This window comes from Zootermopsis nevadensis, unplaced genomic scaffold, assembly GCF_977971745.1.
Source record: "Zootermopsis nevadensis isolate Lab colony 2312 unplaced genomic scaffold, Znev_1.0 Znev_ptg000030l, whole genome shotgun sequence".
In the NCBI taxonomy this organism is placed as follows: Eukaryota; Metazoa; Arthropoda; class Insecta; order Blattodea; family Termopsidae; genus Zootermopsis; species Zootermopsis nevadensis.
Window position 1 is genome coordinate 18,060,755 of NW_028259162.1, and position 16,154 is coordinate 18,076,908.

Genomic DNA, 16,154 nt, shown 5'->3' on the forward strand with positions numbered 1-16,154 from the left:
GAGTTCCTGCATTCTTGGCTATGGTACCCACACCCTCCCCCAGCGAATTTACGTCATCAGCATAGGCAAGTACCTGGTGCAGACCATTCAATTCGAGCCCTTCCTGATTCCATCTTACCTTCCTGACTACATCTTCTAGAGCAAAATATAAAAGCATTGGGGATAAAGCATCTTCCTGTTTTATGCCAATGTGCACTGGGAAGGGATCCGAGAGAAGGTTAGCTATAAGAAATCTACTAGATACTCCATTCATACACATCGTATTTGACCTTACAAGTTTCTTTGGTATACCAGAATCAATCAAAATGCCATACAGTTCCTCTCTTTTGAGTCATATGCCTTCCTAAAGTCCACAAATATTTGGTGTACTGACCCATTATACTCCCACTTTTTCTCTAATATTTATCGAACGCTAAAGATCTCATCAATAGTTGACCTTTTACGGCGGAATCCACATTGATCGTCTCCGATAGTTTCATTCATAATGGCGTCAGAAGAATATTTGATGAAATTTTGGATGATGTTTACAAAAGAGAGATACCTCGGAAGTTACTACCCTTAGTTTAGTCCTCTGTTATAAGGTGAGGGACAATAATTGATGAATGTTCCCTTTACAAAATTATTATGAAAAAGAAATGAGAAGTAGGTAGTTCAGAGTTTTAAATGTGTAGAACGAGGAATATATATTTTTACATACAGTTTACCCACAGTTACACTGCAAACCAGTTTGATTAGGCATCATGTAATATGAACAGTTGTAAAACATGTGAATTTTGTAATAGCAAATTTTTCAATCACACATATTTCATATCCCTGCTAGAAGATATGAACTCCCAATATAATAATGCACCATAGAACTGCAGTTCTTGACTGATGAGGTTTGATACAGTCATAAAGAGATTACAGAATTTGCTTGAAAAAATACGGACACACAATAAAAAGAAGAAATATTCCTACAACTGAAAGATGAAAGTTTCAATACTAATCTCACTTTCCTTTGTGCCAATGTGGACCAACTAAGCAAGAAACGAACTCCATAATCATGAGTTGTATAGAATGGTGCAGGCTGTCAAAAGACATTACCCGTTGTTCTCAAAACCGGTTGAGGAAAATAAATTTATATATTTTCCTGTTCTACAATAAATACACATGTCTAACACTCCCAGTAAGTACAATAATACTCTTAGGAAACTACAACAAGAATTTTGTAGTCAATTTTTGAATTTCATCAAAGTGGAAAATGAAATTGAAATATTCATTTGTATTTCACATTTGTTGCTATTCATTCCTCTGAAGTATGTCAATTTCTCTTGACTCTCGTTGTATGACCAGAGAGAATAAGAAAGATATAAACCTTAGTCCTGTTAAGTAAATGGCCGTAGTGACGCACTCATTGGTTACGGTTGTAACTGTTACAGTGTTAAGGTACACAAAGATCAGTACAAGCTGACACATTTTCACACAGTAATTTTAACATATAGCACCTGGCACATTAGATTCATTTTGTGATCAATTTTGGTTCGATAATAATAATAATAATAATTTATTTACATTCCATCGATCCATAACGCAGTCAGATGACGATAGAATGTGGAAAAAGTCATAATAAAAATAATAATAATAATAATAATACAATACATATTATAAAGTACAATTGGTACTATTATATAAACATCACATAATACAAAACAAAGTATTCACCTAGAGAAATGATAAGCCACATTTAGATCTACCCATTACACACAAGAGAAATTTATCATTTATTTGTAAACAACATAAATTCATTGACAGAGTAAGAGGAGTATGTAATTTAATCTTTCTAATGCTACCTTAAATTGTTCCTTCTTATTTACAAGACTTGTGAGATTTGATGGTAGACTGTTGAAAATTTTGATCCTTGCATAATATGCACTCTTCTGAAAGCGTGAGAGGTTGGCAATTGGTCTATGAAGCTGATTTTTATTCTTTGTGTTGACACTGTGTACAGCAGAATTAGTTTGAAAGAGTTCTTGGTTATTTACAGTAAAGTTCATTAATGAGAATATGTATTAACAGGAAAAAGCTAAGTTCTCTAATCTCCTAAATAGACTTCTACATGAATTTCTAGGTTTGACACCAGCCAATAATCTAATAATTTTCTTTTGTAAAGTGAATATTTTTTTTTACTGCTTGATGAATTTCCCCCAAAAATTATTCCAGATTTCATTAAAGAGTGAAAATAGGCAAAATATACTGATCTGAGTTTGTCAGTGTTGCTGACATGCAACAGAGATCTAACTGCATAACATGCGCCACTTAACTTAGGTATCAGTTTATCAATATGATTAGTCCAATTTAGGTAATTATCAATTTGCAAACCCAAGAATTCTGTGTTTATTGACTCTTGTATATACTTCCCATTATAACCAATACTTAAAGCATATTGTGGTGAGTTATTTGTTATAAATTTTATTATATTTGTTATATCTAGATTCAGGGCCAGATTGTTAGCAGTAAACAATTTACTCTAATGAGTCAGAACTATGTTTGATGTTGAACAGAAATCATCAAAATTTTTATTACAAATTATGACACTTGTGTCATCAGCAAATGTTATGGGGTCTGTTAAAGTATTTATTGTTTTTATTGTTGGAAGCAGGTCATTTATGTATATTATAAAAAGCAAGGGCCCTAAAATTGACCCTTGGGGAACTCCATATTTTATTGTTCCCCAGTTTGAGAAAAAACTTTGTTTGTTTTTAGGTGCTTTTACTTTGACCTTTTGTTTTCTATCTGTTAAATAGGATCTGAACCATTGCGCTGCTATTCCTTGCAATTTATCAAAACAAAATTTCATGATTTACACAGTCAAAGGCTTTAGCTAAATCACAGAAAATTCCTCCAACATGCATTTTTTGGTTAACAGATTTTAGCACATTATCTGTTAGTTTGAAAGCTGCATCTTCAGTACAATATGTGTGTCCATTATTCATACCCAACCTCAAAGAATTTATCTAGAGTATATGGTACTTTGAATCCATTGAAATAGTGCTACAAGCAGACCAATAATTAGGGCAGTAACTGTCAACATTGTTTCAAAGTTGAGTTGACATGTCTCCTAAGATGATGGCTGCAGAGGTCTTAACGGTACTCCAGAAAATTCTGGTCCTTTCACCCAAATGTCACTCTTTGAGATTTTTCCTTGTGCATGCAGTACCTGTCAAGTGAGAAACATAAAATCAGTGTTACTATGACATGAACAGGTATGAAATAGAAAGGTATTCCACTTTCTCTGGGTATTATGGTCATGACAGAAGATAGTAAAATATTATAGAATCTGCAATGTATATTTGTAGATGTTAATAGATATTTTATTATTTTACTTTCACATTAAATTATGAGCCGGGGGAGCTCAGTCAGTATAGTGACTAGCTATGGGCTGGACGACTGGTTTTTATCCCTGGCGAGGGCAGAAGATTTTCTGGGGCCCACTCAGCCTCATGTCCAATGGGTACCATGGTCCTTTCCCAGGGGTAAAGCATGTCCAGGGTGTAATGCTGACCATTCACCCCCATCTAGTGCCGAAGTTAAGAAAGAGTGGGAATTATAACTCCACCCCCCCCCCCCCAAAAAAAATATACATAGCGTGTAGCGAGACACCTTTATTTTACTTTACTTTTCACATTAAATTACATAGGACAGGGTCAAAGTCTTCAATGGAGTGAAAGTAACTAGAACTGCAATGTCATTTCCCGTAACAATTCAAAATCCTTGGGGAACAGAAATTTCAGAATCAAGCTAAAGCAAACAATCAAGTTTTGGTATTAAATTGACATGCAGAATCATAATTATTTTGCAGAAATGATGTTAAATACATTGTACATCCAAATATTTTGAGAATGTGTATACAACAGCCTATATATTATACACTGAATTTGGCTAAATTACTTATAAATAAAATATTTCCTTTGTTTAAAATTATATTAATAAAACCATCAAAATAAGCCACACACTTCTCTGGCAGCTCTCTCTCCTGCCTCGATAGCTCCATTCATGTAGCCAGTCCACTCTAATGCAGTCTCGGTACCAGCAATATAAATTCTGTTTCCAATTGGCTCTCGTATTGCTGGCCCATATCTAGTGAGGACACCTGGTGGACAGTAGCTTGAGTAACCGCCACCAATATACGGTTCTTCTAACCACAACTTATCAACATAATATACTGACTGGAACCAACAATGCAATAAAACACACTTTATTAGCAATAAGAATAGAGCCTGCATTATTTAAACATCAGCTTTATGGCAGGGCAATAGCAGGAAGTTAATATTAACCATAACATTTGTATCTTATAGATCCTTACAATTTTTGTAAAGGACAATTTTCTCTCAGTTTAATACTTGGTGATAAAGCCCAAAAAATATACTTAGATATCTGAATTTTAAAATAAATTAGTGTGTAATCCTCACAAACTGTTATTATCATATATAATTAACACATATTTAAGAGGAAGATTTTTAATGGCAGCATTTAAACATCTTAACATCAACTTGATGGCAAATAAACTTTAGAGAACCCACTGAATTTGATTTTCACAGATGGGAAGAATGAACAGCAGCACAGTAAGAATAAAAATCAACAAATAACCATGTTATTATATGGCTGCCACCTCATTATAATATACAGAATGGCAACTGAATTGTCTCAGGGTTGCCACTGCCAAGAACATTGGATACCCTCAGGTATGATACAGTTGCAATTAAAGAATAAAAGATGAGTTCTCTTTAACATTGCATTATTTTTACTAAATATTTCCATATTTGTCTGGTTAACACACATACCTCAAGAGCTTCTTGACTGTCATAAAAATTGGCAAGGGAACGGCAGATGGAATCTCTGCGAGCAGACTGTTCCATGTCTTTAAGTTGGATGGCATGCTTTCCAAATATGAAGCAAGTGAGTCCATAGAGAGATATACCTGGTTTTCGGTCCTCATGGACATCACCAACAACCTCAAATCCATCCATGCAGGACACAAATCCATTATATCCTAAACAGATAACAACATCCACAGAATAAGTTGGAAAGGTTTCATGTTACTGCTTACTTCTGTTATCCACAAAGTATAATTCTGAACTGCAGTTGCTACTGATTTCAGAAAGACTGTATTATAAAAAAAATCCCTAACATTAACTGCAGGTGTCTTAACATTAAGCCTGATAGTGAAAGACCATGAATTTGACATGGTCTTTTCCAGTTACACATAATCCTATGGTTATTTCTTCTTCTTCTTCTGTGGCTCTCCGGTACGTATTCGGTCCATGGTCTCCTCAATTCTCCTCTTCCATTCAGTCCTCTGTTAGGTCCGTCTGTCCGAGGCTTTGATTGAGGTTTCGAAACGTCTTCCTTTTTACGGTGCAGGGTTGTTAGCCTTGCGACCAACCCCCAACCTGGAGGACCAGGGTACCTGTCTTAGTCTGACCTCTCCCCCTCGACCAATGTGGCTATGGAGGCCCTACCAGTAGCTCTTGGGATCACTGAGGTACTCAAGCCCCACCACCACGACAAGGTGCAGGTACCATTAAGTGGGGCATAACTTTATTTAAATATGTAAAATACTTGGGGTTTCAATCCTTGTCACTATTCAAGAACTTTTTATGGACACTAACTTATATTTCTCTACATACGTAATGATATTAAAATATTAATTTGGCCTAGACGTGCAGCAGAAAACATTATGAAGAAATAAACATATATATAAGCAAGTGGATCATATTTAGATAACAGTAAGTTGATCTCCAATGAATAATAAAAATCAGAACAATAGCTCACACATTTAATGTTCTAAAAATGTATTAACATCATATTCAGGTATTTAATGTTACATTCCAAAAGCAACATGCAATTTATCTCATGGACTTGTGTGCAGGTAGTCAAATGATCAAATCTCACTTTGGTTACCTTTAAAAAAAGATAATCAGTGCTGGTTTAAGAAGGAACAATTTTAGTCTATTACAGATTGTGTGTTACGCAATTTTTTCATGACTGATTTAACTATTTTTAAGCTTCAAGTAAGAGTAAAGGAATATTCATTTCTGCAAATTTTCGATGTCATTTGTAAATTATTAGAAATATTCTGGTGAGATTAATGTGACCACCTGACAACCTCCTCGTTTATGAAAAATATATATAAATAGATATAAATTAAACCTTATCAGCATATAAACAACAGCATGCATATTAGTTCAAGAATATAAACAATGCGTATGTGAGTCCACAGAAATATGGTTTCATCTTAATGCATTAAAGTATGTTAATCCTTTCACCTTTTTCTACCCAGAATTCTCTCTTGTAGAATACAGTGCATTTGAGAACAATTCCCATAGGACATCGTTGAATTAGTCCGTGACGTAGTGATGGCAGTGGAGGATCAAAATTTATTTTGAGCTGAAACAAAGATCAGTACATGAAGTCATTCGATCGCCCTGATAATGGAGGCAGCAAGGACCTCTGGAACGATGGTAAACTTCTACCAAACTACATGGCACGACAGCCCAGAAGACAGCCATCTTCAGACTCACTGCCATGAAAACCTCAAATCCTACATTGAAATATTAGTTTATTTCTGTAAATTATGCAATTATACAAGTCAATATGATTAATTAATTATTATTAAAATTAACATTTTGAATGTTAAACAATTTAAGTGCCATTTGTTAAATGGCAAACAGACAAATGTAATAGAAAATATGTGAAACTAATTCAAGTTCTTGGTTACATAGCATAATACAGTTGGTCTCAGAAATAAAATTAATACATTTAGGGAAAAATGAATAAAGAAGTGCATATGACCAGGATAAAGTCGAACAGACATTTCTAGCTTCTACCTCTGTGTGTATATTTGTGTGTCGAGCCACCAAATGTCTTTTAAATGATTTGTAGGGAATGGATGCAGTGTAAAATCAATATACAGATTATATAAAAGTTGTAAATTCCCTGTACAGAGGTTCTGAAAGGATTATCTTTATTACATCTGCTACATTTATCAAAGAGACTTATAATGTAGCCAATTCCCTTCCAACAGAACTGAATTTGTGTGAACAATCTCATTGCTCTGATACATAACTGTTTTAGCGGACCCTTCATGTGCAAAGAAGGAATGAGAAGAACCATATTCCTCCAGAAAGCTGAAGCTGATCTCTCACCTACTTCTAGTGCTGAGATAAAACATGAAGCTTTATGACTACTCCCACATATGTATGTCTGATATGGTGCTTGGTTAAGCATCAGAGACAACTTTATATTTACATTTACTTTTAACTTTTGTCACACTTGGTGGACTAGTGGTTAGCGTGCTCGCCACTGGACCCAATGTTCGTGGGTTCATTCCTGGCTGAGGTCGATGGATTTTTAAGGGTGGTAATAATCGGTTGCACAACTTCCTTCAGAGGGCAAGTAAAGTCGGCGGTCCCATGTCGTAGATATACGACATGCAAAAGGACCTTACGAGTATAATACAAGAAGTTTCTAAGCAAAATTCAGCGACCACCTTCCTCACACAAGTCTCCTGATTAACTGCTAGATGGCTCTGGCAGTCAAATCAGGATTGAGTAGAAATTGTGCAGAGTCAGTGGGCTGGTCACTCACTACTTCATGACCAAGACCAAGAAACCTCCGGAAAGGAGGCGACAAAAACCCACAACAGGGTTGTAGAGCCGAGAAACAACAACAACAACAACCTATACCTTTACATGAATATATTAAAGATGATCTACAGTTTACATAATGTAACTCCAATGGGAGAAACATCCTTGTTTATGCTCCTAGAATACTGAGAACAAATTCAGTCTCCTATATTAATGGATGGTTTTATCTCCTTTAGTCCTAACAACACCCTGCACTGGGGGGAACCCACTTAATTTGCACCCTCAGCTTCTGGATTTTCAGATAAATAAATTACTGCTGTAAACGTTACTTACATGTGCAAATGGAGGAATAGCCATTATTACATGTGAGCCATTGAAAACAGTTCCATCCAGTGTTTTGACCATCACACCATCGTTCATGTGAATTATTTGTACCACTGCATTTTTCAGATGAATTCGATCTGAAAAATGAAAAATACAATTTTCAATCAGCCATAACTAAGGAAACATTTTATTTTACTCACTAAAGGAATGAAAATTAACTGTATACCTCCAAGATTTTTTGCCATCTTGATGCTAAGTTGCTGAGATCCACCAATAATTTTACATTCCTGTGCACCACCCTTAATCTGCCAAATATGATTCACACCTTGTGCCTGATGTAAATACCACAAAAAGAATAGTAACGACATCTCATGATCTTCAGCAGTGTTGTTAGCAACAGCCATAACTTCAAGAAATTCTCTTGCATCCCTGTCAACAGTGCAAACCAGTCAGTATTAACAGAAAAAATATTATATATACATTAATAAAATTTAAAAAATAAGTGAAGAAATTGGTGATACATTTCTAGATGGCTTATAAACATTTTTATCTCTGCTATGTAATTGATATAATCTCATCTTATTGTAAAAATTATTAAAAATAGTGTTTAAATGACATCTGTCACTTTAAGTATATGTACATCCATTTTCATTACAATACTTTTATTTTCCGTCGTTACACAAGCTTATTGTTAAAATCATATAAAATTTCACATAAAATTGTTACATTTTAAAATTGACGACATGTTTCGATATACAATTCTATCATCGTCAGGTCTATCAAAATTAAAATTAAAATCTGGTGTATCTGTTGCTCTGCTTATATTGCTTTTGTTTGTACCCGTTTTTATTACATCTCCAGGCTTCTTCCATTTAATTTTGGAGACGCGCCTGGGTGCCTATATCGGGTTGTGTGTGAGGTGCGTGTCCGTTGTTATTGAATGGCAGACAGCAACACCAGATTTTAATTTTAATTTTGATAGACCTGACGATGATAGAATTGTATATCGAAACATGTCGTCAATTTTAAAATGTAACAATTTTATGTGAAATTTTATATGATTTTAACAATAAGCTTGTGTAACGACGGAAAATAAAAGTATTGTATTGAGGAACACAAGCATGATGCAATTAAGATATAATCCATTTTCATGTCTTTTAATAGTACTTTTATACAAATTTCTATGTTATATCTTATCATACCAGAATTAAATCTCCCCTTCGGATGTTCATAGCCTGATTAAATTTCGGCATTTAGTTAATAAAAGCACAATTCAGCAAGCTGTCACACTGCGCAAAAACTATTTAGACACTTGGTTCACATACCCCACCTGGATACACTGCTTTATATAGAATTTTAAAATTCACTAGACAGAAAATTTGTCCAGGAATGTCTGCTTACCTAGTCCAGCAATGTTTCTTCAGAAACTCCTTTAATGTGATATTATCCCATTCAACAGCATGAGGAGCTTGCCAGGGACAATCAACAGGTACCTGGAGTGCCATGTTATCTAGCTTACGAATAGTAGAATGTAGATCCCATGCTGCTAATGGGCTACTCCACCAGAATGTGGGCCATAAATTTGAGTAACAACATTTTTTTCCCTAAAATAAACAGATTTTTATGGGACTAAATTAAAACACGTTTTTAAAGTTAATTTTGTGGGTTGCAGTGATACAAATGTTTACCAATTATAAGGAGCTGTTGTATTTATTAACTTTCAATCAACTGTTTCTATTGTATGTGTTTCTCCTACTAAAGGTGCCGTATTATTTCCATTATATCAGCCTAGAAATTCTGTCTGTAACTTTTAATACAATTTTGTATGTGAAGCACATGAAATATTGGCTAAATTTTTGACAACATTTGCAACAATCAATTTGCATGAAAAATTTGTGTGGACTTCTCATCCAAAGTATCAAATTTTATCACAATCTCCTGGGTTGATTTCAGATGAAACACAAACATCAACAGACATAACGTCTGTGTACATTGTGAAAAAAATACACAAAAATTGATCGCTGAAATTTGGTTTTAGGTGCTGTAGTTTCATTTTCTTTATTCCGCAGCACACAAACCTTAAAGCATGAACCAACATTTGCAGAATATAGCATTTGTTTAGAAAGAAAGCTGGTATCAACTCTGTTTTAAATAAGAAATTAAAATATTACTTGTACTCATAAAAATGATCCTGTGTGACTACGAAACCATAACATATAATAGGCTACATTAGTTACCTTGCTAAAATATATGCTGTCATGGTTATCTCGGCAAAGATATGTCTCACAGTCCAGTTCTCTGCACAATCGCAGGACATGATTTTGAGTGGGACCAACATAAGAGGCTCCAAGGTCAACCCAACCATAATGTGGGTCTCCTGCCTCTGCTGATGGTGTTTGTGTCAGAGTACGACCACCCACCCTGTCATTGGCTTCCAGCACCACCACCTCCACGCCTCGCTCATGAAGCAGTTTTGCGGCACTTAAACCTGACACACATTATGTTTGATGACTTGTAAAACACAAGTTCCACTCAGTTTTAATGTAACATAATCATCTTTAAATACCAAGAAATATCACAATCCTTTTTATGGTTACTCATGACTGATGGGGAAGTATATATTATTTTCCGTAATATTAGTTAGGTAGGTAATATTTACTTGTAAAAAAAGTTAATAAATGTGTGGATGTGTGGTAAAGTCTACATAGGGTAGAGCAGCCGCTCTTAAGTGACCAGTCAAGGAACACCAGCACCATATCTGGCTGAAGAAACGAAACAAATCAGCCATGTCCAAACACAGTGTCAACCTGGGCCAACGTATTCAAATACAAGACACCACTATCCTGTCCACCAAATCCAGATACATGGACCGGATGATCGGGAAGTCCATCAAGATCGAGCTACATCCAAACAACTTGAACAAGGAGGAAGGACTTCACCTGAGCTGGTCATGAAAGCCCTTCACCCACTCTCAAAGGGCATAGGGAGGAGCCCATACAGCATTTCCAGGTCATATTCGGCAGTGGCCAGTCCTCATTTTCACTCTCCATTCTCCTCCCACACCTCCCATTTGTCTGGTGTTCTACCGGCCGGACCCAGAGGTGCCCTGATAAGGGTCGCTTTCTCGGGTCTCTGTTTCTCTGTAATAGCCTTATCCTCCTTCTGGGCAGACTGTGGCATGATCTCGCTCCTATTGTATTTCAGGCCATTCCCCACTGCTTAGGCCAAGCTCTTCCCGTAACTTTGTTTCGAAGTGTGTGGCTTACTCATTGCCCTGATGATAGAGGCAGCAAGGACCTCTGAACCGTTCGTAAACTTCTACCAGACTATACCTTGCAACAACCCAGAAGACAGCCATATTCAAACTCAGGACTGTTAGATCACTTAGTTTTTGTCCAGTATAAACTACTAAGGATGAGCCGGGATTGCTCAGTCAGTAGAGTGACTAGCTACGGGCTGGACGACCGGGGTTCGATCCCCGACGTTGGCAGAGGATTTTTCCTCTAGCCTCTGCGTCTAGACCTTCTCTGGGGCCCACCCAGACTCCTCTACAATGGGTACCGGAGTCCTTTCCCGGGGGTAAAATCGGCCGAGGCGTGATGCTGACCACTCACCCCCATCTAGTGCCGAGGTCAAGAAATGGAGGAGCTATACCTCCACTCCCCCCTAACGCCTGTATGGCACGTAGCGGGACAAACTTTATCAACTACTGACGTTATGAAGCACAGATTGAGATATTGAAGATGGTTGTAAATGAAATTTAAGCAATGCAGAGGGAAGCATCCGCAAACTATTTTAAGGTATTACGAGACCTCAGTCCTAGTAAAACCAAGGTTATACTTGTCCCAAGCAAATCACTCTCATTACAGACATTTAATTTGTCGTTTATTTTGATTGGTTATATAAAATCCCCAATGAAAGAAAATATAAATTCCCTTCTTTCTTAATACAGACTACAGACAGTTATACTTTTCATGAAATATTAATAAATAAATTCTAGAGTACAAATTAGACTACTACTTTGTAACCGCTCATCGGACATTAGTTTAGTTTTCGTTAATTAATTCTGTATATTTAATCATATCTCTCTATAAGGACATGTGTTATTTATATCGGTTTATTAACAGTTTTGTATTTCACCATTAGTTACCTCACGAATTGTTCAATTTAACACATGCTTCTGCATCACACATCTCAAAATGTTTATTGTATTGATAACTACTTGGGATTTAAGCACCACTTGCTTGAAACGGTAGTGGACTTCCGCCCCAAGTGCTAAAGGTAGGCTTTACGTTACGTGAGCAGAAAACACATTTAAGGATTTACTTAATCTTTAATCTCGCATGTAAATTCTGTTTATTATCGACAAAGAGTTGCATTTATGAGCAAGCGTGGGAAACCGGGTTGTGCGGATATTGTAAGTCTCTCTCTTTCATGAGAAAGGGGTGGATCTTCACACCGAACCCGGGCCTTTCGCCAATGGGAACTAATGTTATATCATTCTTGGTTCGAGTCTCTATACCGAAGGTACAGAAAGCACGCAAGTGATTAATAGGTTGAATAAGATATCTTATAAACTTATCATTTACTTCTGTAACTTAATTATAAACGAGTGTCAATAAATAGTGGTGACTTCCTAATTATTATTGAATGGTATGAACCAAGCCGTTAACACCACCCGAAATAAGAGTCCACCCTCCGACGAGCTAGGACCCAGCAATCATATATGGCCCTTGGAAGGAGGAACAACCGAACACCCACCCTGAGACGTGGTTACGACCAGTGGACGGTTACAACTTAATCATATTTGGATACTTTTAAACCCCATCCTGCCTGATTATTTTTAGGACAAATTATATTGAACTTAAAATTTAAATAGAACAATGCCTTGGTCACAACAGATTCAAATGAATGTTCAATTTTGGTTTCTTCCACTATGCGTCTTGCGCTAAAATCTAAAATCTCATGAAGTACGAGGTGCGATCGAAAGGTTTCCAGACTGCGCGTATAAAAACCCGTACACTTATCTCAGGAATTAAATTTATCCATCACCCTCGAAGTAGTTCCACTGGGAGTGAACACAACGATCCCAACGTCGCTGCCAAGCCTGGAAGCATCCCTGGAAATCTTTCTTTGTCAGCCTGTCAAGCACCATCTGCGATTCTGCCTGAATCTCTTCTATCGTCTCAAATCTCCTTCCCTTTAGCTGAATTTTCATCTTTGGGAAGAGGAAGAAGTCACACGGCGAATAAGGAGGGTGCGGGATGACGGCCATGGTGTTTGAGGCCAAAAACTGTCGAACTTTGAAGGCGGTGTGCTCTGGCGCGTCGTCATGATGCGTCGCATGTGGAGTTCTTGCTTTAGCATTTCATAGGTTTCCGTAGCCGTTTTGGCGAGTCTTTGGCAAAATTTGATGTAAACGCCATTCCGAAATCGCAGGAGGGTCGGTGTAATGCACTACCAAAACGCCCGTAACTAAGAAACAAATGCTAATTCGATGATGCCGGCTGGCACACTGATTCACTATGAATGTAGGCCGCACCCCCTAGCGGCAGAAGCTCGTACTACATCCGGTTCGCCCTCTATTGACACAGTCTCGAAACTTCCCGATCGCACCTCGTAAACTCAAGTCTGACAGACCTACCACATACAACATGCAGCAATTAACATGAATATACTTAATAACTTTTAACGTTATTGCAGTACTATTAAATAATGTGTCTACTGATTTTCATCTCAATTGGGGATGAGTACTGGATAACTCTGATGTTAATTGACTAGAAATGGTAAAACCACGTGCCTGCCTTTATCCATTATGGAACTCAGATCTTAAACAATATGAGCTGCAACTGAAAACAACAACACGGTTTAATGATTCTATTCTTCCAGTCTGGCTAAAATACATTCTATGTTTAATGTTGGGTTATATTGCAAATAGAAAAGCTACCAGGATACACTTCCGTAAAACCTTACCACTAAGTCCAGCTCCAATTACTATCACTGGTCCCTTACTGGACATGTTGATGTTGATACTTCTCGTGGAATACCGTATCGAAGTCTGAATGTACTGTACTAAAGAGCAGCTTATATATATATTGACTGAAGACATACGAGTTGAGGACGACAATGACATATATTACTGAAAGAATACGTATTACATATCCCACAAAAGGCAAATGAAGTGTGGAAAGAAATGGAACCAGCTGTTCATTTCAATGATTTGCTGCTAATATCATCATCATACCAAAAACTCTAGCCTCATCACGGGGTAGTTAACCACAAACCTTTGTCATGCAAATAAATACTGTAACTATAACAATAAAAATTTCCACGTGTTATAAATCCAGTTATGTAGTATTCATCGCAAATAAAACAAGTGCAGCAGACACAGACCATTAACCCTTTGCTGTCCAATGTCGCACCGAGTCCACCATGCATTTAACGCATTTTTACATAATCTGGAGCAAAACTGGTTCTGCCAAACTGTGTCAGTATTATCATTCAAGCCGCTTTTGCACGAGTTCTATCCTAGTTGTCCTAGTAATACTTTGTGAACCTTGTGCGATAGAGGTCCCAATTCCACATATTGATATTGAGACGTGTTGCCTTGAGAGCAGCATAAAAATGTCAATAAATTGTTTAGTTGTCTGGTTATTGACATTGTCGTGTCTGGAATTTTTGTCTGTTTATTAACATTATTGGGTTTGGCATTGTTGTAATCGTTTTTAGACATTGATGTATTTTCATTGTCGTATTCGGCATTGTTGTGTCTATTTAAAGATATTGTTGCTTTTGGAATTGGTGTATTCGTTTATAATTGTTGTTTCTGTTTAATGACATTGTGGTATTTGCATAAAAGCCGATTGACAACAAAACAGAAACAAAACAAAACTACAGCAGCAACAGCAGCTACAGCCGTGGTCGAAGGGCCTACTCGAGCCAACACTGGCAAGAGGAAAGCCAAAGAGTTGGACTTGTCCAATTCGGGCGGTTCGTTGGAACCCGCATCCAGGCGCCCGGCGCCCGGGCCACTGTCCGGAGCCAAGTCCCCTCCTCTGCCGGCACCGGCAAAAGTTCATCGGCCCGATGGCCCGTCGGTAGCAGCATCATCCACCACCGCTTCCACGAGCGAACAAGCCACCTCGCGTGGCCGGCAACTCGGCAGCTATGCTGAGGTCAGCGCGGCGTACACCGGGGCCTCGCGAGAGGTTAAAGGAGTGAAGGACGTGAAATCGTCCCGCGGACCTTCCCCCGCTCACCCCGCCGCGCTGAAACCGTCAAGCGGGACAGTGCAGCCCTCAGCCAAGGGACCCGGCTCCCAGCCGGGACCCTCTTCCTCGATGGAGGTTTCCGGGGACCTGTCCGGGCCGCTCACTGGCGTGTCATCTGACGCCGCTTCTTCTTCCAACGCTCAAGTGGACAAAACGGCTCCGGGGGAGCGCCGTAACAAAACCCCGGTGTACGTCTCTTGGGTGAAGGACGTACGCGGCTTCCTGCATAGGATTCGCGCGGAGTTGGCCTGCGGGATCGTGGCGCAGATGAAGGGAGACCTCCTGACTCTTGTGCCTGAGACCGCCGACGGGTTCCGGGCCACCGTCAGGGTCCTGCGGTCCCTCGGTAAGGGCGAGGGTGTGAGTTTTCACACATTCTCCCTCCCTGAGGATCGGTGCGTGTGCCTGGTGATTAAAAACCTGGGCGTGCGCATGCCCGAGGCCGAGGTACGCGAGGAGCTGGCCGCCATGCACATTGCTGTGCAGGGTGTCCTGCAACTCCGATCAACGCGCCGGGCCATGGACCATGACGGTGACCGTCCCCTTACGCCACACTTTATAGTGTCGGTAGCACGGGGCCCCGACGTGGCGAAAGTGCGTTCCCTTACCGAGATCTGGGGTCTGCGGGTCAAGGTAGAAACATATGTCGCACCGAAGGGGCCCATGCAGTGTAAACGGTGCCAACGCTTCGGGCACACGCAGCGGAACTGCGGTTATGCACCCAGGTGCGTGGCCTGCGGGGACGCTCACCTATCCGGGTCGTGTGCCACCCCAAGCAGCAGCTTAAGTGCTGCAGCTGCGGGGGCAACCACACTGCGAACTATAGAGGTTGCAGTAAATGGAAGGAAGCCAAGGCGGCCGCTGCACAGCGTGCGAAAGGGGATCGCGGCCGAAAGGACGACGTCTCCACGCGCCTGCCAGCGCCCAAATCGGC

General features: G+C 38.9%; 1 protein-coding gene across 1 annotated transcript; it reads right to left on the reverse strand.

Annotated features, from left to right (window-relative positions):
* Window positions 1-2,386: 2,386 nt before the first annotated feature.
* On the reverse strand, window positions 2,387-14,000 carry LOC110837756 (amine oxidase [flavin-containing] A). The gene is given in 9 exon segments (XM_087359173.1): window positions 2,387-3,196; window positions 3,993-4,205; window positions 4,821-5,029; window positions 6,306-6,426; window positions 7,959-8,086; window positions 8,176-8,378; window positions 9,351-9,553; window positions 10,187-10,437; window positions 13,923-14,000. Coding segments are annotated over 9 exon segments (1,581 nt in total). The 5' UTR covers window positions 13,969-14,000; the 3' UTR covers window positions 2,387-2,989.
* Window positions 14,001-16,154: the final 2,154 nt, after the last annotated feature.